General features: G+C 52.5%; 1 protein-coding gene across 1 annotated transcript; it reads left to right on the forward strand.

Annotated features, from left to right (window-relative positions):
* The first annotated feature begins 1,497 nt into the window (after positions 1–1,497).
* LOC127586651 (F-box only protein 24-like) lies at positions 1,498–24,803 on the forward strand. The gene is made up of 10 exons (XM_052044767.1): positions 1,498–1,728; positions 5,099–5,212; positions 11,370–11,553; positions 13,889–14,127; positions 14,393–14,636; positions 20,253–20,411; positions 22,340–22,461; positions 23,088–23,219; positions 23,808–23,978; positions 24,437–24,803. The coding sequence occupies exons 1-10, from the start codon at positions 1,498–1,500 to the stop codon at positions 24,752–24,754; spliced, it is 1,914 nt and encodes a 637-aa protein (XP_051900727.1). The 3' UTR covers positions 24,755–24,803.
* Positions 24,804–25,158: the final 355 nt, after the last annotated feature.

Genomic DNA, 25,158 nt, shown 5'->3' on the forward strand with positions numbered 1-25,158 from the left:
TGATCCAAACCCCACCTCGGACACCTCTGCTGGACATTCTGGTTCAGTCTCAGATGCTTGAGGGATGGACTTGATGGCCGACGAAGAGCTGTGAACGGATTTGGTCTTCCTTGCGTTTTGTTGGAGAAAGTTGCTGCTCCTCCAATCCTGGTGTCAGATCAGCAGTCTGAGAGTCTCGAGGCAGCGGGAGGTTTAAGGCAGCGAGGTAGAGCTCAGGTCTGGCAGCTTCTGTGTGGAAACTGGCCCTGGGGTGTCAGATGATGCTTGGGCAAGGTGTACGTGAGAAATGGGAGGGGCAAAGGACAGGTCCTCACAGATGAGAAGTGGGAGGGGCAAAGGTCAGGTCATTGGGCTTGGGGGATACTAGAGGTATTGGGGCAGGGGCAGGAAGAGGACCCACTGGTGTTGATTCCCTGGCTGTGATTGGCTGGATAAGGATGGACGTAGGCAGGTGTAGCCCCACCCTGCAGGTGCAGAGGTTTTGAAGGAGTGTGGTGTGGTCACTGTGTCAGGCTGTAGGCAGTTTGAGGAGGATGAGAGGGGTGGGTTATGGGCACGTGGGACGTCATAAACTGGTTTTGATCAGAGCAGTTTTAACATCGGAGCTCTGGGCAAGGTGGTCATGGATCTGAGCGCCTACAACAGGTTCAGGAACTCTGGGGAGGGGAAAAGGTGGGTCAGTGGGCCCAGGGAGATACTGGTACAAGTAAATGTTGAGAAGTGTCTGTTGGAAATGTTCAAGGAGGTAATTTCCTTTATGATTTTGGCAGCTGGTTGGGGGAGGATAATCCGAGTACTGTGTTCAGTTCTGGTTGCCTCATTACAGGAAGGATGTGGAAGCTTTAGAGAGGGTGCAGAGGAGATTTACCAGGATGCTGCCTGGATTAGAGAACATGTCTTATGAGGAAAGGCTGAGCGAGCTAGGGCTTTTCTCTTTGGAGCAATGCAGGATGAGAGGTGACTTGATAGAGGTGTATACACAGAGTGGACAGTCAGCACCTTTTCCCCAGGGCGGCAGTGGCCAATACTAGAGGACATCAGTTTAAAGTGAGTGGAGGAAAGTTTAGTGGGGATGTCAGAGGTAGGTTTTTTCACACAGAGTGGTGGGTGCCTGGAACGCGCTGCCGGGGGTGGTGGTAGAGGCTGATACAATAGGGACATTTTAAAGGCTCTTAGATAGGTAGTGGAGGGTTATAGGCTGTGTAGGAGGGAAGGGTTAGAGTGATTGTGTAGGTTTATATAGGTCAGCACAATATTGTGGGCTGAAGGGCCCATACTGTGCTGTACTGTTCTGTGATATAAGGTGGTAAGAGCCCAGAAAGTCTTGAAGTGTTGTTGACCTGGCAGAGGTGACAGAGATGGGGAAGGGGATGAGGCCTTGGAGAGATTTGAACCTGAGAAGAATAATGTTAAAATTGCCAGAGTCAATCAGGAGGAAATGTTGGTCAGGTTCATGGAGACCTGGAAAGAAGAAGGATCTGAGAAGCGGAGGAGCTCATGTCTCCAGTGAGCAGGAAGAGGAAGGCTTGTCAACAATGGCCAAGTCTGGAGAATGAACAAGGGCTCCAGCAGCAGATAAACTGTGAGGGGTGGGTGGAGTCTGGCAGTGTTAGTGACGATGGAGAGGGAAGCTCCGCTTGGGTGACGTGGCACAGCAAGATCCCAAATGGCCTGGCTCAGTCTTGGACACTGGCCAATGTAGGGTCTTCGCTGAGAAAAATGAGAAAGGTGAGCAGTTATCCTGTTCTTTGGCCAGAGTGCTTTTAAAGGTTGGTTGTCCTACCAGAAGCGCAGGCCATCAGTATCCACAGCAATCCAAGCAGGAACTGGAGAGTTACAGCTCTGCTGCTGGTCTGGTTGCCTGGACAATGCCAAGTGTGACACACAGACCAACTTGTGTTTAGCAGTAAGGTGTCAGCACCAACTCTTACTCCAGGTTAAAGGCTCTTTTTGCACTCTTTCTCTCTTGTACAGTCACTACCCTAACATCAGTTATGCACCTGCTGCCCTGGTACATCTGAACCCAGAACCCCAAGCTGATAACACCCAGCCCTGTCTGACCATGACTACTCTATCTCATTACACAGCCTTCCCCACCCCAGACATGGCATAACCCTGCTCATGCACCCATCATAATTCTGGCTTTGCGTTGATGTCTTTCCCCCCTCCACCCCCCCCCCCCCATCCATTGTAATCCTGCCCGTCCCCTTCCCTGGCTCCACACATCCTGTGCCTACTCCTGGCTCCGATTCCTGCACTGATACAACCATCACATTTTCATATCCTCTGCTTTACATTAAACCCATAACCCAAAAAGGGCCCACCTGCTGCATACTTCACACCAGCCCATTCCTTTTCATCTCTCCCACCTCCCCACCCCCTCCCCCATTCCTCATATGTTTATCCCACTTCTGAATCCCATCTGTGTTCCACTCTGGGGAAACAACTTTCATGATTTCCTGAATGGATTTACTTGGGACTGTCTTACTTTGAGGACCATCAAGTTCAGTTACCCGCATGTGGAAGCATCTCTCCATCGATCCTGTCAAACTCCTTCCTAAATTTAAAGACCTCCATCTTTCCCTGGAACTATCATCAAAGACACGGCACTATCTTTCCTGCATATTTCCCTCTTCGAGCCTTCCAACCTCCATTTATTCACACTGTGCTTCTTGCAGTAATCTGCGTCTCTGTTTGCTCTGCAGCCTACCTTCCCCATACCACTTCACGCACCCCTCCACAGTTCCTGCCCTCTGTCTCTTCTGAACCAGCCTCAGTTTCTGGGCCCAGACAGGCAGCTGGGCACCCTGGCAGTGATGTCAAAATTCCAACTGTTAAGTCATAATAATCACTGCTGTCTCCCGGACAACTGTTGAAGTTGACATCACTCTAGGGGGAAATTAATGGGGGAGCTGCCCGCAAGCACTTTACAGCACAAACAGCTGAAATAATGACATGTGCGTGGTTACCCCGGGGAAAACGCAGATCACAATCAGTCCTTAGCAGTGCAACTTGAACAAAAAAATAACTGCAGAGGGAGAAAGAGAGGATAATGTCCAGCAGAGCAGGCAGAGACAAACTTCAGAAATATTCCAGATTAAGTAGAAATGAGGGGCCACCTAGTGTAAGTATCAGGCACACCCTGTCACCACTTGGAACATATTCTCTGAATGCCTTGTGGTTTGCTGCCTCCAATGAGATGGTTTTCTCTTGGATCTAGTTAGGGTTTCAGTGGAGTAAGGCCAGCTTGTGCTTTGATGGTGCAGCTGTTGGTAGCCCCAGTTATTACCACCATTCCTACCAATCTTAGTCCAAGACGATGAGGAACTAAGTGGCTTCTCCAAGTTGGCACTCTCTACCCTTGGTGCTCTGGAAGCACTGCATTGTCAGAGAAGCAGTCCACTGGACCAGACATTAACCTGAGGTGCTGTGGGCTGTTTAGGTGAATTAAGCAGAGGTGAGGAAGACCATTCAGCTCACCTGGTCCAAGAGAACCCAACTGTTCCTCTCCCACATCCTGTTCCACATCATCCAATAATTCTTAGCTTTTGTGCATCTATTCTTATCTCTCCAGAGGAATCTCTCTAGATTCCTCCCTTTGCCTGTCTCCAGCCCTAGACCAGCTGGCTGGGTCAGCTACTTTGCTGCTACCTTTAGGACTTTATTCTCATCGTGGGCACCAACTAAACAGCCTAAACCAATCCATTCTACGTAGTCTGCCTTATCCTGGGCATATTCTATGCAACAGGCTTCAGTCTTTCTATGTCTTACTGTGTTCTGTTTGTATTATTATTAAGCTGTAACCACTGTTTAATGATATTTGCTGCTTTACTATCTGTGTGAGCTTCCACTCTGGTGCATGAGATAAAGCGGCTGAGTTAATGCAGTGGTGCATAGAAACCATAAGTATCAGGGAGAGCAAGACTACGGCGATGGGTGTAAGCTGAGGTTGTCATGAATCCTTGGGATGTGAATGTTGCAGGGAGATCAGAAGTGGAGAGTTCACACCATGGTGAACTGAGAACATTCCAGTGCTAACCAACACTGTCAGGACTTCCTGATGAGGGAATGCTTCACAAAAGGTGACTGGGCTGTGGTGGGAGAGTCCATGGGAGAGAGAGTGGACACAGCTGAAGGAGGGAATTCGGCAGGTAGAGGAAAGTCACTATTGGAAGGAGAGCCCATGGATTTGTAGAGTGGGCAGGATGTGTGAAGGAGAGTAGGGGTCAGTGGGTGGATGCAATGTGTATGGGGTTGGGGCAGTCACTGTGTACTGACAGTATGTGAGATATGGGGCTCATTGGGTGGGGACAGTATGGATGGGGTGGGGTTCAGTCGGTGGGATGTTGTGGGGGGAGTTTGGGGGGGTTCATTGGGTGGGGGCAGTTTGGGGGGGTTCATTAGATGGGGTTTGGAGGGTCATTGGATGGGGATGGTGTGGGTGGGATTTGGAGGGTCATTGGGTGGGGCACTGGGTGGGGTTTCGGAGGTCATTGGGACTGTGGATGGGTGTCGGGAGTTCATTGGTTGGGGTTTATGGGGAATTCATTGGGTGGGGGCAGTGTGGGTGAGGTTTGGGGGGTCATTGGGTGGATAATGGGTGGGCTTTGGGGGGCTAGTGGGTGGGAGTGGGTGGGGTTTGGAGGAGGGTCTCTGGGTGGGACAGTGTGGGTGGGGTTTGGGAGGGTCTTTGGATGTGGTTTAGGGGTCATTGGGTGGGACTGTGTGGGGTTTCGGGGGTCATAGGGTGGGACTGTGGGTGGGGTTTGGGGGTCATTGGGTGGGACAGTGTGGGTGGGGTTTGGGAGGTCATTGGCTGGGACTGTGGGTGGGGTTTGGGGGTCACTGTGGGTGGGGTTTGGAGGTCATTGGGTGGGACAGTGTGGGTGGGGTTTGGGGTGTCATTGGGTGGGACAATGTGGGTGGGGTTGGGGTGTCATTGGTGGGGTTTGGGGGGTCATTGGGTGGGACAGTGTGGTTGGGGTTTGGGGCACATGGGTTGGTTTCCTTGGTGGTAATGTTCGGATGGGCTTTGCCAAGCTGACTGGGAATGGGTGCAATTGCAGGGAGTAACGAAAGGTTGGTCCTTTCCCATCAGGTGAAGAGAAGGCGAGTGTCTTTCTCCCGGATGGATGGGCCAGATCTCGGAGGAAGTACCACCAAAAAGGACAGAACAGGTCCGTTCTCCATCCTGTCCATCCCTCCCGAGTTAGTGAGTATCCAGTGTTGTACATGCAGGAGGATACCACTTCATCTAAATGAGGCGCAAAAAATTCTACAAGCATCTTGGCCTTGTAAGACACAAGTTATAATCTAGTTCCTTAGAGCAAATTCCTGTTAATGTTAATTACTGTGTGCTTCATCTGCCACCTTCCCTCCTCTGTCTATTCTGGCTCTGTTCTGCCATCTGGATATTTTGACAATGTGGTCCAGGGTGTTTCGTAGTTTTCTCGCTCTTGGGATGGAGGCATCACCGGCAAGGTGAGTGCTCACTGCCCATCCTTAATTGCCCTTGAAAATATATTGCTGATCTACCTTCATGTGGTGGTGGCCCTTCCATAGTCCTGCCAAGTAGAGTTTCCCAGGATTTGGACCCAGTGACAAAGAAGGAATGATGATATGTGTGACTTGGAGAGGGACTTTGCAGCCCTTGTCCTTCCAGGCTGTGGAGGAAATGGGTTTGGGAGGTGCGATGGAGTACTCTGGGCAAGTGACTGCAATGCATTTGGTAAATGGTTTGCACTGCAGCAACAGAGACCTTGTGGCGAAGGAAATGAATGTGATGGGCTATAAATCAAGAAGGTTGTTTTGCTCAGGATGGTGTCATGTTTCTTCAGAGCTGATGGAGCTGCACTCGTCAAAAAGTCAAAGTTGAGTTTGTTGTCACACGTGCAAGTCCATGTGTGCCCAGGTGCAATGAAAAATGGATTTGCAGCAGCATCAGAGACACGAGATTCACAAGAAAAACATAAATTAAACATAAATTATGCAAGAAAGAACACAATTAGAACAAAACAAAACTTAGTAGTGCAAAGCGGTCCCAGTGTTGCTATACTGAGGCAGTGAATAGGGTTGTGCCGGTCGGTTCAAGAACTGAATGGTTGAAGGGATATAGCTGTTCCTGATCCTAGTGGTGTGGGACTTTGGGCTTCTGTCACGCAGGCAGTCAAAGAGTATTCTGTCGACACATGTCTTGTTGGAGGTAGAAAGGCCTCGTTAAAGATAGAAAGACCTTGGAGAGTCGAGGGGAGTCAACTGCCGTGGGTCACTCGGTGTCTGACCTACTGTTGTGACCAGAGTACTTTGGTGTCTTGTCTGGTTGGGTTTCTGACCAATGGTGATTTCCAGGATCTTGGATCTCAGCGAAGGTCCTTATTGGAGACGGCCATTACCTGGTCCTTTCATGGGATGTTGTCGCTCATCAGCCCATGCCTGAATGTTATCTTATTCCTGCTGTATGCAGGCATAGGCTGTTTAATCTGTTGATGTGTAGTAAATGAAATAGAACACTGTGCAATCATGAGTGAACATCCCCACTTCTGACCTTATGTTGGAAGGAAGGTCACTGATGAAGCAGCAGAAGATGGTTGGGCCCAGGACACTGCCCTGAGGAACTCCTGCAGTGATGTCATGGGGCATTGATGCCATGTTTTGCCAAATGTTATATTCATTTCGAGGACAGTGACTCTCACTCTGGATTCAGCTCTTTGATCCATGTTTGGATAAGAGCTGGAATGAGACTTGGACAGACTGGTCCTGGCGAGATCCAAACTGAGCATCAGTGAGAAGATTAGTGGAGAGTAGGTGCAGTAACACCTTCCATCACGATGGTTAAGAGTTGGCTAATTGGGCGGTAATGAGCTGGATTGGATTTGTCCTGCATTTATCTAAGGGAATGTGCTGGACAATTTTCCACATTGCTGGCAGATGCCGGTGTTGTAACTGGACTGGAACAGCTTGTCTAGAGGTCCAGTCAATTCTGGAGTGTAGGTATTCAGTACAAAGGTGGGATGTTGTCCAGTCTGCTGTACCTCGTGCTCTCAGTCGTTTCTTGATATCGCACTGAGTCAAATAAAGCGGAGGTGGTTCTGTGTTGATGAGGACTCTGGGGACGTTGAGATGGATCACCCACTCTGCACCTGACTGAACACCATCGTGAATGCTTCAGTCTTGGCCTTGCCGCTTAGGAAGGGGATGTTCTTGCAGATTCTTCCTCCAGTTGGTTGTTTAATTGTCCATGGTCAGATACAGCAGGACTGCAGGGGTCTTTTAGCTCCGTCTCACACCCCCCCCCCCCCCCCCCCCCCATCCCCTGTATGTTGGTTTTGCTGATGGATATATTCCAGTCTGCACATATGTCCTCAACCTTGTCTCACCCCGGCTGTTAACTGAAACCTTGCCGTTAGTTTACTCAAGTGTCCAAAGGTTGTGTATTTGAGTCACCCTCAAGAGACTTAATTTGGTGGGTTCCAAGGGCTCCAGGAGTGTGATCAGAGAGTGTGGGGACAACATTTACTCCACATCCAATGTCATCGAAACAAGACATCCAGTCATTCTCATACTGCTGTTTGTGGGATCTTGCTCTACACGTCGTGACTACTGTGTTTCCTATATTCCAACAGTGGCCACGCTTCCACGATCCTTCTGTGGGGCTGAAGCACTTTGGGACATCCCAGCCTGGCGAAGAGTACTCTTTCTAAATGCAACTCTTTGTTTTGTAGATATTTCTATTGCTGTGACGTTTCTCAGGGAAACCAAATGTGCTGAAGATCCATCCATATCCCCTGTCACCACCCACAGTAAAAGGCCTGCTTCACCCAATGAAGTGTTGTGACACTCCAAGCTGTGCTCTACAAATCTCTCCAAAACCTGTATCTTTACCGATAGATGCTGGACCCCTCGTCTGAAACAGCCTTATCTTTGTGCTCACTGCTATAACCCGACTTTTCATTCACATCTGCACTGACTACTTTTCTAGGCATAATGTGTGTTGTTCTGAGTACTCTGTACTGTGCTACCACTCATTGTGTCCAAGTTTATTTGCACGGACTTTGTTGGGTATTCTCTTCTGTGGTGTGTGTTCTCTCCAGTGTTCTGTGTGTGGATATAGACAATCTGTAGCCTTGGTGTTATACTTATCTCAGAATTGAGTCTTAGATGTAAAATCATCTCTGAGGCCATGCGGGTGGCACAGTGGTACAGCGGGCAGTGCTGCTGCCTCACAGCTCCAGTTGTCCCAGGTTTGATTCCGACCTCAGCTGCTGTCTATGTGGAGTTTCAATGTTCTCCATGTGACCGTGTGGGTTTCCCCCAACATCCCAAGGATGACGTGCAGGTCAGTAGGTTAATTGACCAATATAAACTGTCCCTGGTGTGCAGATGAATGTTAGAATCTGGTTGATGGGAATGTGGGGAGAATAAAATGGGATCAGTGTAGGGTGGGTGTAAGTGGGTGGTTGTCTGTCGGCATGGACTCCAGGCCGAAGGGCCTGTTTCCTTGCTGTATGCCTCTGTGACTACGATCACCTATTTGTAACTCAGTGACATCAGCCAACTTCACTTGCCACAGCTCCTCTGTTGCTGAAACACTCACCAGAGTCTGTTACTTCTGTCATCGACTATTTCAAGACCTGCTGTTGGTTTCTGCTGAGATTATCCAAATCGAGCTCACATCATCCTGTTCAACCAGATTAATCCTTTGACTGCTCCTGTTTTTAAATATCCAAATCCCTCCACAGCCTCACCCCTTGCCAACTCTGTAATAACCTCTGCCCAGTGATTCTCTATGTCTGCAATCCTCCAGTAATTGCCGTGAGCATCTGTTGCACAATGTTCTGTGTTGGATTTATCCCCTCCCTTGTTCTGACTGCTCACATTCTCCTCACTGTCTTCTGCCCAGTGTTGCATTCTTTCTGCATCCAGTACAGTGTTAACATTACAGCGAATGTGCTTTCTCTTATTCTGCTGTAGACACACAACCCACTCAGAAACGGCAATTATACTCTCGGTGAATCCTGCACTGTGTCCTATTCTGGATATATATCGTACTGAAACCTGTTCTGTGTTTATCTTTGGTAATGTTTAATTTCTGGGTCTCACAGATTTATTAATGTATTAATTCTCGGTAGAAGATGTTTGTTGAGTCTGAGATGCTAATGGCATGTTAACCACGAGTGTTTATTTGTTAATATAGAGAGTACGATAGTAATCTGCCTGTTAATCCAAGAATGATCAATTGATTGACCTCTTAATCCTAGATGTTAGACGTTTATTGACCTGTTAATCCAGGAAGACAATCATTGAATTGTTAATCCAGATGGGAGATATTTGTTGACCTGTTAATCCAGAGAGAGAAAGAATTATTGTTATTAACTGAGGGAGTAACGTATGAATTGATCTGTTAATCCGTGCAGTGAGACTAGGGTGGTACAGTGGGTGGTGCTGCTGCCTCGTGGCTCCAGAGACCCAAATTCAATCCTGACCTCAGGTGCTGTCTGTGTGGAGTCTGCACATTTTCCCTGTGGCCACATGGGTTTCCCCCGGGTGCTCCGGTTTCCTCCCACATCCCAACTACGTGCGGGGTTGGTGGGTTAATCGGCTGCTGTAAATTGCCCCCAGTGTGTGGGTAGAATCTGGAGAAGAATAAAATGGGATCAGTGTAGAGCTGATGATGGGTGTGGACTCAGAGGCCATTTCTGTGCAGTAAGAATGTCTACCTCTCTAATGAGTGGTTAATCCAGGGAATGAGATGAATAATGACTTGTTAATGGAGGATCAAAACTCCCATCCCAGTGGGATCAAACCTTGGAGCAGGACGGCAGGTGCACTGGGGTACCACCTGGGTGCTGTCTTTCACATGAAGCTCGTATTGGAAACTCTGTCCGCCCCTTGCGTGGATTAACAAGGTCCTTTTCAGTTCACATTAGTGGTGTGTTGGCCAGGTGTTAGTCTCGAGTAGCCACACCCACTGAACAAAGTGACAAAACACCAAAGTAGCAGATCCTGAAACCTATAAATCACCGTGTGTAATGTCACCAAGACCACATTTTATTGATGGGCTCGATGGGCTGAGTGGCCTACTGCTCCCTTGTCTTGTGAAATAAAACCAGAAAATGCTGGAAACACTCAGCGTCTGTGGTGAGAGGAACAGAGTTAATGTTTCAGGTTAAAGACCTTTCATCAGAACTGTCTTCAACCTGTCACTCTGTCTCTCTCTCTTTCTCCACAGACGCTGCCTGACCTGCTGAGTGTTTCCAGTATTTTCTGGTTTTATTTCAGATTTCTTGCAACTTGAGTTGTTTTGATTTTTTTCACCTGTGTTGTGTTCATTAGCGGCTGCACGTGTTCAGAGTGCAGTCTGGTGCTGCACCAGACAGCTGCCCTCAAGGTGGGGAGGGTGTGTGTAGGGGGGACCTGGGGAGGGGGGTGTGTGTGGGGGGGACCTGGGGAGGTTGTGTGTGGGGGGGGGACCTGGGGAGGTGGGGGTGTGGGAGGTTGGGGGGGGGACCTGGGGAAGGGGGGGTGTGAGGAGGGGGGCCTGAGGAGGGGGTGTGTCGGGGGGGGACCTGGGGAGGGTGTGTGTGTGTGTGGGGGGGGGGGGGGACCCGGGGAGGGGGTGTGTGTGAGACCCGCGGTGGGGCTGGGGGGGGGGGGGGTTGGGACACGGTGGGGGGTGGGACCTGCGGTGGGGGGGGGGGGGAGTTATGTGGGACCCGTGGTGGTGGGGGGGGGGAGGTGTGTGGGACCTGCGGGGGGGGGAGGTGTGTGGGACCCGCGGTGGGGGGGAGTGGGACCCATCTCCCTGGGCTGCTCACTCAATCGGCCGTCTCAGTGCTGCAGATTTTGTTCTTTCTCTCTCCTGTGGTCTTTTATTTTTGAAGGTACAGCCTCCCACCACCCCCCCTGCCCCTGGTGCCATCCCCCTCCCTCCCCACTTCCCCCACCACCCCCCTCTCCTTCTCGGGGGTGGGGGGTGAGGCGGGGGTCTCGGGAGAGGAGGTGGTGAGGGGCAGGAGGTGAGGTGGGGTTGAGGAGGGGGTCTCGGGGGTGGGGGTGGGGAGGGGGTCTCGGGTGGGGGTGAGGAGGGGTTCTGGGGGGTGGGGGTGAGGAGTGGGTCTCGGGAGAGGAGGTGAGGGGGGGTCCCGGGGGTAGGGGTGAGGAGGGGTCAGGCTGAGGCGGGTGTCTCGGGGGTGGGGGTGAGGCAGGTGTCTCGGGGATGGGGGTGAGTAGGGTGTCTCAGGGGTGGGAGTGAGGTGGGGGTCCGGGGGGTGAGGAGGGGGTCCCGGGGGTGGGGGTGTCCTGGGGGTGAGGAGGGGGTCTCAGGCTGGACCTCGCTGGGGGCTTCAGCTGCCGTGTGGTGTCTCCCCCAGCTGGACCAGATCGTGGCGGAGCTGTCGGTAAGGGACGTGGTGACGCTGGGACTGACCTGCCGCTACCTGCACCACTTCTGCAGCACCGACGCCGTGTGGAAACGCATCAGCCGCCGGCTGGCGCCCAGGGTCGGCACCGAGGATGCGGAGGAGGGCTTCTGGAAACGGGCGGCAGTGCTCAACTGTGAGTCACGTCCCACCCCACCCCTCCTCAAACCCATGGGCCCTCCCCTCTCCGCACCCCCACCCCATGGTCCCTCCCCCCTCCAACCCACGGTTCCCCCCCCACCCCTGCTTTTCCCCACCCATGCTCCCACCCTGCCCTCCGTGACCAGCCCACCCCCCCCCCCACCCACGGCTCACTGCCCAGCCCACCTAATGGGTGCAGCCTACTGTGGCTGAATATCTTCAGCAGGAGGAGGAATGAGGCCATTCCATGCTGCTATCCCATTCCCCTATTCAACTTGTGGCTGAACTTCATTTCCCCTCAGTCTGTCCTCAACAACCTCGCCCTCAGCTCCCCTCAACCCCCCGTCTCCTCCCTCACCATCTCCCCCACCCCTCACCATCTCCATCTCCCCCCTCACCACCTCTCCCCCACAACTCTTCGAAGTATTGGAACTGGTTTATTATTGTCACTTGTACCGAGGTACAGTGAAAAACTTGTCTTGCACACCGATCGTACAGATCAATTCATTACACAGTGCATCGAAGTAGTACAGGGTAAAACAATAACAGAATACAGAGTAAAGTGTCACAACTACAGGGAAGTGCAGTGCAGGCAGACAATAAGGTGCAAGGTCATAACGAGGTAGATTGTGAGGTCAGAGTCCATCTCATCGTATGGGCGAACTGGTCAATAGTCATCACAATGGGATAGAAGCTGTCCTTGAGCCTGGTGGGACGTGCCCTCAGGCTCCTGTATCTTCTGCCCGATGGGAGAGGAGAGAAGAGGAGTGTCCTGGTGGGTGGGGTCTTTGATTATGCTGGCTGCTTCACCAAGGCAGCGAGAGGTAAAGACAGAGTCCATGGAGGGGAGGCTGGTGTCCGTGATGTGCTGGGCTGTGTCCACAACTGTCTTCAGTCTCTTGCGGTCCTGGGCAGAGCAGTTGCCGTGCCAAGCCATGATGCATCCAGATAGGATGCTTTCTATGGTGCATCAATAAAAGTTGGTGAGAGTTAAAGGGGAGATGCCGAATTTCTTTAGCCTCCTGAGGAAGTAGAGGCGCTGGTGAGATTTCTTGGCTGTGGCGTTAGGAAGTCCCACCTCACCCTCAGCTCCCCTCACCTGTCTCCCTCCACATAGCCCCCACATCTCAATCTCCCCCCACCCCTCCTCCCTTCACCATCTCCCCCACCCCTCCTCCTTCACCATCTCCCCCCTCACCATCCCCCCCCAACTATATAAAAAACCCACTAGTGGAAAATTAAAGTCCTCCAGCTGCTGAAAACACTCTGTGGGTCAGGCAGCATCTGAGGAGAGAGAACATAGAGCAATGCAGCTTGGGAACAGGCCCTTCAGCCCATAACCATGATGCCAGTTTAAACTGTACATCCATCCATTCCTTGACTGTTCCTGTGTCTGTCTAAATCTGCTTCAACGTTGCTGTTGTACCTGCCTCCACCCCCTCTCCTGGCAGCCCGTTCCAGGCACCACCACTCTGTGGGGGGGAAAAATACTTTCTCTGCACATCTCTCTTAAACTTTCACCCTTTCACCTTGAAGTAATATCCTCTAATATTTGACATTTCTACCCTGGGGAAAACATTCTGACTGTCCACCCAATCAATGCCTCTGATAATTTTATAAACCTCTATCAGGTCTCCCCTCAGCCTCCGATGGTCCAGAGAAAACAACCCAACTTTGTCCAACTGCTCCTTATAGCTCCTGCCCTCTAATCCAGGCAGCGTCCTGGTGAACCTCTCCTGCATGCTCTCTACAGTCTCCACATCCTTCCTGTAATGGGGCGACCAGAACTCCAAATGTGGCCTTTCTGATGAAAGGTATCGACCAGAAACCTTGACTCTTGTCTCTATGAAAGTCTGTCAGTCTCACGGTTTATTTCCCACAGCAACAACAGTCTTGGGAGAGGGCATTCCAGATTCCCAACATCACCCCGGAATGCCCAGGATGTCCCAGATGCCCTCACTCTGTCACCTCCTCCCCTCCCAGCCTCCTGCTCATGAAGTTGTGACAGTGGTTGGAGCAGGAACCCTTGCTGATATCCCCCTCTCCCCAACCCAAGTGTCACTGGGCAGTGATGGGGAGCAGGAACCCCGGCTGATTTACCCCCCTCACCCCGGGGTCACTTGGCAGTGATCCCTCTTCCCTTCAGCGGAGGTTGATGCAGTTGATTGCACACAGACAGTGGAAGGGTTTGGGAACCAACGTTTTGTCCTGAACTGCTGCTCGCTGACCTCAGTGCCCGGTGACCCATGCTCCACCCAGATGTACTGGGACATTAGGGTGAGGTTCCCTCTGCCCAGCTGACTCGCTTTGTGGGTCTTTCACCCCAACAGATACCAAAGGCCTGTTTTTCCAAACGTTCGGTGGTCGTAGGAAGACCGTCAGTCGCACTGTCGCCCCTCACCTGTCCCATGGATACCGCAAGTTCATCCCAACCAAGGACAATGTCTTCATCCTGGACTACAGCGGCACTCTGTTCTTCCTGAAGAATGCCCTGGTCTCGTCCAGTCTGGGCCAGATCCAGTGGAAGCGAGCTTGTCGCTACGTTGTGCTGTGCCGCAATGTTAAGGATGTGAGTCGATCATTTCCTACCGCTGACTCAAGCCGTAAAACTCGGGCATCTGCTCATCAGCAGGAGGTGTGTGTGTGTGTGTCTGCCCAGGAGCGTGTGATGGGCCGGTGTGGAGGGAGCTTCACCCTGTGTCTGACCCTGGGAGTATGTGATGGGATGATGTGAGTTGTCTGTTCAACAGGCTGAAAATTCATTGACAGGAACTCCTATGGATCCGGTCACTTTGAGATGAGAGTTTAACATTTGCCCTTTTGTTCGCCTGTAGTTTGCAACTGACCCGAGGAATGACACAATCTACAGGAAATATTTATATGTACTGGGGACAAGGGACATTCCACTTTTGGTGACCCAAGACCCAAGTGACGTCGCCCACACGTGTGACTGCGTGGAGGTATACCTCCAGTCCAGTGGCCAACGGGTATTCAAGATGACCTTTCACTCTTCCATGAGGTTCAAGAAGATCAAGTTGGTGGGTCAGGAAACAGAAAGGTCCCTGCTGCTCCTCACAGGTAATGGTCAGCACCTGGCTGTGTCTGTGTTGTGTGTAGGGGCGAGCTGGGACACAGAAAGGACATGGAGTACATCCCACACTGCCCTCTCCCCTCCAAACTCAGATTCCACCACTTACCTGTACACTTGGGGCAATATTCAGTGGCCCTTTAACCCACCAACTGCACAGCTTTGGGATGTGGGAGGAAACCGGAGCACCTGGGGGAAACCCATGTGGTCACGGAAACGTGCAAACTCCACATGGACAGCGCCAGAGGTCAGGATTGAAGCCAGGTTGATAGAGCTGTCATGCCATCACATGGCCTTTTGTGGACTTCTTGATGTAATATTTGTGTGTGATTAAGACACACTCTTGGCCAGACTCTGGGTCAACAATTACAGCAAATTTAACAGGTTTCAAAAGTTGACTTTGAACTTGAGCATTGAACCAAAAGTACAGGAAGATTTCTTGCATATCTTCTCTCACTTTGACCTTGTGGGTAACCCTAACCCTAACCCTGATCTGAGCTTCTAACCTTGCACCCAGTGCATCAACCACCTTCTTACATTTACGTTGGATTTGCTAACACACAGAGTGCAGCTTCTACTGAGTGCAAGGAACAAGAATCTGGTGGGCAGGTGAAGTACAATACCAAATGTTTAAAAGATATTTAGACAAGTATGTGGATGAAACAGTTTTGTAGGGAAATGGGCCAAACATAGGCAAATGGGACCAGCTCAGATAGAGATCTTGGAGTCATAGAGCAATACAGCACAGATAAAGGCCCTTCAGCCCAACCAGTCCCTGCCGACCATGGGGCCCACCCAGCTAGTCCCAATTTCCTGCATTCGGCCCATATCCCTGTAAGCCCCGCCCCTCCATGTACCTATCCAATCTTAAATGACACTATTGTACCTGCCTCAACCACTTCCTCTGGCAGCTCGTTCCATATACTCACACCTTCTGCATGAAAAAGTTGCCCCTCGGGTCCCTTTTAAATCTTTCCCCTCTCACCCTATGCCCCCTAGTGTTGGACTCCCCGACCCTGGGGAAAAGACTGTTACCGTCCACCTTATCTCTGCCTCTCATAATTTTAAACACTTCTATAAGGTCGCCCCTGATTCTCCTACGTTCCAAGGGATAAAGGCCTAGCCTGGCCAACCTCTCCCTATAACTCAGGCCCTCTAGTCCTGGCAACATCCTCGTAAATCTTCTCTGCACTCTTTCCAGTTTAACTACATCTTTCCTATAACAGGGCGACCAAAACTACACAGTGCTCCAAGTGCGGCCTCACCAACGACTTATACAACTGCAACATAATGTCCCAACTCCTGCACTCAGTGCCCTGACTGATGAAGGCCAGCGTGCTAAATGCCTTTTTCAGCACCCTATCTGTGACACTGCTTTCAACGAACTATGCACTTGTACTCCTAGGTCCCTCTGTTCCATTACACTCCCTGGTGCCCTCCCATTCATACTATGGTTTGACTTTCCAAAATGCATCACCTCACACTTCTCTGTATTGAAATCCATTTGCCACTCCTCAGCCCACTTCCCAAACTGATCAAGATCCCCCTGTAATCTACAATAACCTTCTTCACTGCCAATAACACCTCCTAATTTGTGTCATCCGAAAACTGAATGATCAAGCCTTGTACATTCACATTCAAATCATTTATATAAATAACGACTAACAAGGGTTCCAACACCAACCCGTGGCACACCACTAGTCACCGGCCTCAACTCCTAGAAACAACCTTCAACCTCCACCCTCTGCTTCCTACCTCCGAGCTGATTTTTGAATCCACCTAACTGGCTCTCCCTGGATTCCATGGGACCCAACCTTCCTGACCAGCCTGCCATGTAGGGCCTTGCTAAAGTCCAAATAGACCACATCCACTGCCTCATCTACCTTTTTGATTACCTCTTCAAAAAACTCTAAAAGGTTCATCAAGCACAACTTTCCATGCACAAAGCCACGCTGACTCCTCCTAATCAGACTCTGTCTATTCCCAATGCTGGTAGATCCTGTCCCTCGGAATTCCCTCTGGTAACTTCCCCAATACTGACATCAGGCTGACCGGCCTCTAGTTGCCTGCCTTGTCCTTGCTGCCCTCTTAAACAACGGAACAACATTAGCCACCTTCCAGTCTACTGGGACTTCACCAGTGGCTAACGATGAAGTAAATATCTCTGCAGGGGCCTCTGCAATTTCTCCTCCAGGCTCCCACAACATCCGAGGATGCACTTGGTCAGGCCCTGGGGATTTATCCACCTTAATCCGCTGTAAGGCTACAAATACCTCCTCCGTGGTAATATGAATGTCCTCCAAAACAGCTCCACTAGTTTCTCTTTTCTCTTGACCAACCTTGATTTTCTTCTCAGCAAACACCGAGGAGAAATATTTGTTAAAAATCCCACCCATCTCTTGTGGCTCAAGACACAGGCGGCCCTGCTGATCTCTAAGGGGACCTACTCTCTCCCAGCACCCTTTTACAGAAGTCCCCGGGTTACGAACGCCCAACTTACGAACAGCGGGAAGGCGGCGCGAAATTGGGCGCAGGACGGTTTGCCTGTCAGTGTTGACTTTTTCCAGGTGATGGAGGTGGCGAATGGCTGGACCGTGGATTTCATGTGTTACAATCTGTACTGCTATTTCAGGGCAGGGATGTTCAAGGAGTTCCGAATGATGAGGGACACCATGAATGGTCACCAGCCCCCTCTCCCGCTGCCCCCACCCACTGTCTATCTCTATCTCTCTATCTCTATCTCCCTCCCTATCCAGCACTCGCTCTCCCCTGACAGGTCGTCCCCTGGTAATGACCGAGGTCTGTTTCTACAGATGTCCTTAAGTTGATTTTGTCCGTCAGTCGGAAAATACACAAAATTCACTTGATGTGGTAACTGTACCTCCACAGTACTGTGCTGTAATGAATGACACCAAACGCACATAAGACTGATGACCGTCTTCACGTGTCCTGGCGATAACAAGTTATGCTGTATTTAAATTGCTTCACATTATGTGTGGAACTATAATTAAACTGGAATCAAAATTCAATTTGGATCTTGATATATAGCAATAAATAACTGAAGCTTGTAGTGATTTAGGACTAATTGATGATAGATGTGAACTGTATGTAACTGTTACGATTTACATACAAATTCACCTTACGAACAGACTCAAAAATGGAATTCGTTCGTAATCCGGGGACTTGCTGTACTCTTAATGTCGCTAGAGAACCTCCCTTGGGATTTCCCTTAACCTTACCTGCCAGGTCCATCTCATACCCTCTCTGTGGCCTCCTGATTTCCCCCTTGAGTATTCTTAATCTTTTTCTAGTCATCAAGGGATTCACTCGTCCCCGACCTAAACCCCATGTGTGCTTCCTTCTTTTTCTTAACCAGAGCCTCAATATCTCTCATCAGCCAGGTTTACCCTTCACCTTAATAGGAACATGCTGCCCCTGGACGCTTGATATCACAGTCTTAAAAGCCTCCCACTTGCTATTCGTTCCTTTCCCTTCAGACAGGTTCACCTAATCGATCTCTGCTAGATCCCTGCCCAATTCCCCCAAAATGAGCCCTGCTCTGGTTTAGGACCTGAACTTGTGGAACTGTCCTGCCCTTTTCCATCACTAGCAGAATTATGGTCACTAGAGCCAAGGTGCTCCCTAAATGCCTCTTCCGTTACTTGCCCTAATTCATTCCCTAAGAGGAGGTCCAATATTGTACCCCTCCCGAGGCAGTCATCTATATATTGACTCGGGATACTTTCCTGGATACATTTCAGGGCCTTAACACTCTGGGTAGTCCAGTGAATACCGGGGGAATTAAAATCTCCCACTAATACAATCCTATTATTCTTACAACTGTGAGCAATTTCTCGACACATCTGCTTCTCAAGTTCCTTGACTATTGGTGGTCTATCGTACAGCCCCAGTAGAGTGACCCTCTCCTCCTTGGTCAGCATGGATGAGTTGGGCTGAAGGACCTGTTTCCATGCTGTATATAACTATGACTCTAAGAATTCAGAAGGGTGCTGCTTGACATTTGTAAAGGGTAAAATTAATAGAAAAATAAAATTAGTTACTCTTCAGCAAAAGTAGCTTAAAGTTTGAAGCTGAAGGACAATGTGGATGAGGCTGTTCTGTCAGGATAAGGATCACATCTAAAGAGGCCACGGTGAAGCAGAGGGAAGTTTGTTGGATTGTGGGTGGGCAGCTGGAACCTCCAGTAACAGGTGGAACCACAGGTTTCACCCTGGAGTGAGGCCATCCAGCCCATTGTCAATGCAGCAGCAATCCCACTGGTCCCACTCTCCTACCCTCTCCTCAAAGCCCTGCACTTTCTATCCAGCTCCTACATGAATGCCAAGATTTGCATCTGCCCCCTACTGCCCCACTGTGCACCCCTGACCCCATGCTCTCTCTGGGTGAACAGTCTTCCCTCCTGGCCCTCTTGGTCCTTCACCAGTCACCTTCAGGATATGGCCTCTGGTTTGACCCTTCCACCAACGCAAACAGTTTCTCTCTGTGCCTGTACTCTCTGAGTTTAAATACCAGATCCCCTCACGGCCTTCTCTGTTCTGAGGAGAACAATCATCCATATAACTTTCCTCATTCCTGGAATTATTCCAGCAAATCTCTTCTACACTCACTCCAAGGCCTTCAAAGTGCACCTCCCAGACATGGAACAATTGTCCAGTTGTGGCCCTGTCAGTATTTCCGAAAGATTCACCATGACTTCCTTGCTCGTGTACCCTGTGCCTCTGTTTATACTTTAGGAATCATACGGCACAGAAACGAGCATCCATCTGCTGTTGAAACCCTCGCCTCTGGAGTTGACCACCCAACTCTGATGGCCACTCCCGCTCTGATTAAATTCTGCCCCTCATTCCTGGAGATTTCCCATCCTGCCAGAGGGAACAACTTCTGAGATTCTCCCTGTCAGATACTTCAGTCATTTTATGTCCCTCAGTCAGATCATCCCCAGGTTCTGATGAAGGGTCTTTAACCTGAAACATAGATTGACTCCCTCTCCCCACAGACAGCTCCCTGACCTGCTGATATTTCCAGCATTTTCGGGTTTTTATTTCAGTTCGTTGTCCCCCCCCCCACCCCCCCCGCTAGGGAACATGAGAAAAGAGTCGTGTTTTTGTATGAACAGCCCCTGCAGCCTTTTATACCAGAACAGGAGGAGGCCATTCAGCCCCCGGAAGCTATCAGAGCAGTTGCTGAGATAATGTCTGATCTGCATCTTCCTGCCTCCGTTCCACATCCTGGAGGAGCAGTATTCCTGACTCCTGGAAGAAGGGGGGGGCAGTATTCCTGACTCCTTCCCCTGCCCTCCCGCTGTGAAGGAAGAGCTTCCCAACATTTCCCCTGAAAAGCTGGGCTCTGATCTAAGCCCTCCTCTCTCAGACCGGGACACAGTTTCTCTCACCAAACATCTCCACCCCCTCAGCTACACCCCACCCCACCCAGTCTCTGCCAACTGTCCTCCGTTAACCCTTTCCGCCCCAGGCTCAACGTATGTGCTGGTGGACAGTCTGCCCGAGCAGTGGTTCTTGGGATTGGACGGACCTGGGTGAATAGATTGGGCACCAGGGGTTCACCCCCTTGTTTCTCTGCCACAGATGACGGGAAGATCTACAGTTTGACCATCAACGAGACTCAGCTTGACCAGCCGAGGTCCTACACTGTGCAGCTATCCACCCGCAAGATCACCAAGTGTCTGCCTCACATCACCGTGGCAGAGGTCCACTCAAACCAGAGCAGCGCTCTCTACATCACAGGTAACTGGGCAGGACAGGCGGTCAGTATCGGACGGGGAGGACAGGGAGAGGCGGTCAGTATCGGACGGGGAGGACAGGGAGAGGCGGTCAGTGTCGGACGGGACAGGGAGAGGCAGTCAGGGTCGGACGGGAAGGTCAGGGAGAGGCGGTCAGGGTCGGACGGGAAGGTCAGGGAGAGGCGGTCAGGGTCGGAGGGGAAGTCGGGGAGAGGGTCGGTGTCGGACGGGGTCGGAGAGGTGGTCAGTATCGGATGGGTAGGTCAGGAAGAGGTGGTCAGGGTCGGATGGGGAGAGGTGGTCAGGGTCGGACGGGGAGAGGCGGTCAGTGTCGGACGGGGTCAGAGTGGGAGAGGTGGTCAGTGTCGGACGGGGAGGTCGGAGAGGCGGTCAGTGTCGGACGGGGACAGAGAGGGAGAGGCGGTCAGTGTCAGATGGGGACGGAGAGGCGGTCCGTGTTGGACGGGGAGGTCAGGGAGAGGTGGTCAGGGTCGGACGGGGTCAGGGAGAGGTGGTCAGTGTCGGACGGGGAGGTCAGGGAGAGGCGGTCAGTGTTGGATGGGGTCAGAGTGGGAGATGTGGTCAGTGTCGGACAGATAGGGAGAGGTGGTCAGTGTCAGACGGGGAGTTCAGGGAGAGGCGGTCAGTGTCAGATGGGGACAGAGGGAGAGGTGGTCGGTGTCAGACGGGGAATTCAGGGAGAGGTGGTCAGTGTCGGACAGGGACAGAGGGAGAGGCAGTCAGTGTCGGACGGGGAGTTCAGGAAGAAGCGGTCGGTGTCGGACGGGGACAGAGGGAGAGGCGGTCAGTGTCGGACGGGGAGTTCAGGAAGAAGCGGTCAGTGTCGGACGGGGACAGAGGGAGAGGCGGTCAGTGTCGGACGGGGAGTTCAGGAAGAAGCGGTCAGTGTCGGACGGGGACAGAGGGAGAGGCGGTCAGTGTCGGACGGGGACAGAGGGAGAGGCGGTCAGTGTCGGACGGGGAATTCAGGGAGAGGTGGTCAGTGTCGGACAGGGACAGAGGGAGAGGCGGTCAGTGTCGGACGGGGAGTTCAGGAAGAAGCGGTCAGTGTCGGACGGGGACAGAGGGAGAGGCGGTCAGTGTCGGACGGGGAGTTCAGGAAGAAGCGGTCAGTGTCGGACGGGGACAGAGGGAGAGGCGGTCAGTGTCGGACGGGGACAGAGGGAGAGGCGGTCAGTGTCGGACGGGGACAGAGGAAGAAGCGGTCAGTGTCGGACAGGGACAGAGGGAGAGGCGGTCAGTGTCGGACGGGGAGTTCAGGAAGAAGCGGTCAGTGTCGGACGGGGACAGGGAGAGGCGGTCAGTGTCGGACGGGGAGTTCAGGAAGAAGCGGTCAGTGTCGGACGGGGACAGAGGGAGAGGCGGTCAGTGTCGGACGGGGACAGAGGGAGAGGCGGTCAGTGTCGGACGGGGAGTGGGAGAATGGGCAGTGTTGGGTGTGCCGCAGGTGCAAAGGTTAATGTCAGGGATGGGGACACAGATCGGGAACTACCTTCTCCACCTCTTGGAATATCCAGAGGGAGGATGAGAAGGGCATGTAAAAGGCAGGAAAGAGGATGGATAAATGTGAGGGGGACTCTGGGAGGATTTGCAAAGTCCTCAGCGATTCCTCACCTGGGGAATTGCCCATGATCTGCGGTTCACCCAGTGACAGCTCTGTTTTTGTTGCTGGTCCTTACAGTGACGAGTACAGCTCTGATGGAGGGGCAGTGCCAAGCAAGTGCCACACTGAGGGAGTGCCACCCTATTGGAGGAGGGGGAGTTGGGTGGGGGGTGCTGTTGTTTGAATGGTGTTGGGGCAAGTCCTCTGGCTGCTGTCTCACCATCTGTGCAGGAAACCTCTCACTGGGGGAAGAGATGGTGCTGAACAACCTCTCACTCTAATGTTATGTCCTGGATATTTGGCTGCAGATTCAGGTGCTGTCTACCTGGAGGTTCACACCGCGGGGGTTTATCGAGACCTCTTTGGAACGCTTCATGCCTTCGATCCCTTTGACCAACAGATACCACTTGCTCTGGCACTTTCGTCCAAGGTAAAGGTCACACCTCCCCTCGCTTCTCATCAGAATGATTACACCACTGCGCGCACCACTCCCGCTGCTGACCAGTCACCAACCCACCAGCCCCATGGCACCTCTGCCCTCTTCCACTTTTAGGGAACTTCACTCTGTTCTGTTCATAACCTGGTGTGAATCTGTCGTCTCCCTCCCACTGCCACCCTCCTTTCTGGAAGGTTCCACTGCCTGCCCTCTCGCCGTACTTCCTGTGCAATACCAACGCTGAGTGTTGGACAGTGGAGAGCCTCACTCAGCTCCAAGTACAATGTGCTGCCTACATCATGGTCAGTGCACGGGAAGGGCAATGGAGCAGATTCCTCCCCTGAGCCAAGACTGGGACCACTGGGTTCCCCACACACCCCGGAGCAGGGCGTGGACCTGCCTGGTCCACAGACCTTGCCACCTTCCTCATTGCAGAGATGTGGAAACCCAACCCTTGCCTGGTGAGACCGTGGGACATCACCCTGAGGCCTGCTGTGCCTCTCACTGCGGTCTGCTGAACTCGGTTTGACCAGAAAAACAACACAGCTGCATTAAACTGGATAACCTTTGCCTCTGCACTGTCTCTCCACCAATCAGTGCTGTCAGGAATATCCTTGCAGGTCATCAGCTGCTCATTGGGATACAATCACCTGGGATTGGTCGATGAATTTGGACGGATATTCATGCAAGGAAACAACCGATATGGGCAGCTGGGGACGGGTGACAAGATCGACAGAGGAGAGCCAACCCTGGTACAGTTACACTCTCTCTACCCCAACAACCAGCTGTCTGTGCTAATAACACTACAGAAAATCAGAGTTTACCAGGGACCTACTGCATCTGCCCCGGGAGTGTGTGATGGGACGGTGTGGAGGGAGCTTCACCCTGTGTCTGACCCCGGGAGTGTGTGATGGGACAGTGAAGAGGGTCTGGCCCCGGGAGTGTGTGATGGGACGGTGCAGAGGGTCTGGCCCTGGGAGTGTGTGATGGGACGGTGTGGAGGGTCTGACCCTGGGAGTGTGTGATGGGACGGTGCGGAGGGTCTGGCCCCGGGAGTGTGTGATGGGACATTGTGGAGGGAGCTTCACCCTGTGTCTGACCATGGGAGTGTGTGATGGGACAGTGTGGAGGGAGCTTCAACCTGTGTCTGACCCTGGGAGTGTGTGATGGGACGGTGTGGAGGGTCTGGCCCCGGGAGTGTGTGATGGGACGGTGTGGAGGGTCTGGCCCCGGGAGTGTGTGATGGGACGGTGCGGAGGGTCTGACCCTGGGAGTGTGTGGTGGGGAGGAAGTGTTGTGTGCTGTGCACCTTGCCCCTCTCATTGATCTGGTTCTGTCAGGTGCCGTACCTGAAGCGACCGCTGGACATCTGGTGTGGCCTGAACGACTCGCTGGTTCTCTCGCAGGCCAGCGACTTCAGTAAGGAAGTGCACGGCTGCGGCTGTGGAGCGGGAGGCCGCTTGCCAGGGTTCCCGAAGGGCAGTGCCTTCTTTGTCAAGCTGTATGTTCAGGTTGGTGCCAACACTTGGTTAATGGGAACCATCACAAGGGTGAGGGGCTTAGTGAAGGGAATGGGAGGAGCTAGGAATTAGGGGGAGGGGGGAGCTTTAGTCAAGGAATTGGAGATGGGGGGGGCGGTGCGGGGTTGGGTCTGGTGAGTGACCAGAAGCTTCCCAGTGGGAGGCATGATCCGCAGTAAGATTCAGATACGTTCCAGCTGGCTTCTCTTGGAGAGGGATTACAGTGGCCAGTTGACCCTCCATCCCTGTGGCTCTGACCCTTCACCTCGGAACAAGGTCGTCACCGAGTCTCATCCAGGGTGTGGAGCACAGTCCCAGACCCATACCGAGGGAGGGTCACACTGGGAGGGGCGGTACCGAGGGAGGGTCACACGGAGGGACCAGCATGGACAGGTGGGCTGATGGCCTTGTTTCTCTGCCCTGTGACTGACCCTCTCTGCCTGCTGCAGGTCCCACACTGTACCAAGCTGCTCTGCTCCACACGGGAGTGCCTCTACATGCTGTCCTGCTACGACATTAGCGAGGTGCTGGTGTTCCGCGAGCTGCCCTGCACCAAGGGCCGGACGCAGGGCCCCGACGTGGAGCTGGAGGGGTCCCGCACGTGTGCCCGCTACCTGAGCCAGTTGCAGAGCTGCAGCAGCCTGGCAGAGCAGATGGAGAGGCTGAAGGAGATCATCAGTGAGATGGGGCTGTCCAGCTACCAGAGGGACTTCCTGCAGGAGGCCATCAGCATTTTGCAGCGGTCGACAGGCGGTCAGGGACCCTAGCAGGTGGGGTGGTGCTCGGTGACCCTCCCCTCCCTGGGGGAGGCTGGGGTCTCCAGACGCACCGCCACACCACAAGTTTCGCAGTTTTAGAATCTTTACGGACAGCAAATCAGGACTTTAAATTTGTGTCGTTTTTTTATGGCAATAAATTGTACGGATGAAAGGGTGGCTGGGCAATGTGGGGGGGGGTCAGGGTGTGGGGGGCAACGCGGGCAGGGTCAGGGTGTGGGGGGGCAATGCGGGTGGGGTCAGCACATGTCGTCTGCAGAGCAGTCCGGCCCGGGGGAGGACGCCCTTCACCTGGTGCACACCACCGCCCCCCCCCCCGCCCCCGCCCCCCGGTGAGCAGTGCACCCCACCAGCAGTCACCCCTCAGCCCACACACACTGAAAACCCCCTGCCCC

This window comes from Pristis pectinata, chromosome 37, assembly GCF_009764475.1.
Source record: "Pristis pectinata isolate sPriPec2 chromosome 37, sPriPec2.1.pri, whole genome shotgun sequence".
Classification (NCBI taxonomy): Eukaryota; Metazoa; Chordata; class Chondrichthyes; order Rhinopristiformes; family Pristidae; genus Pristis; species Pristis pectinata.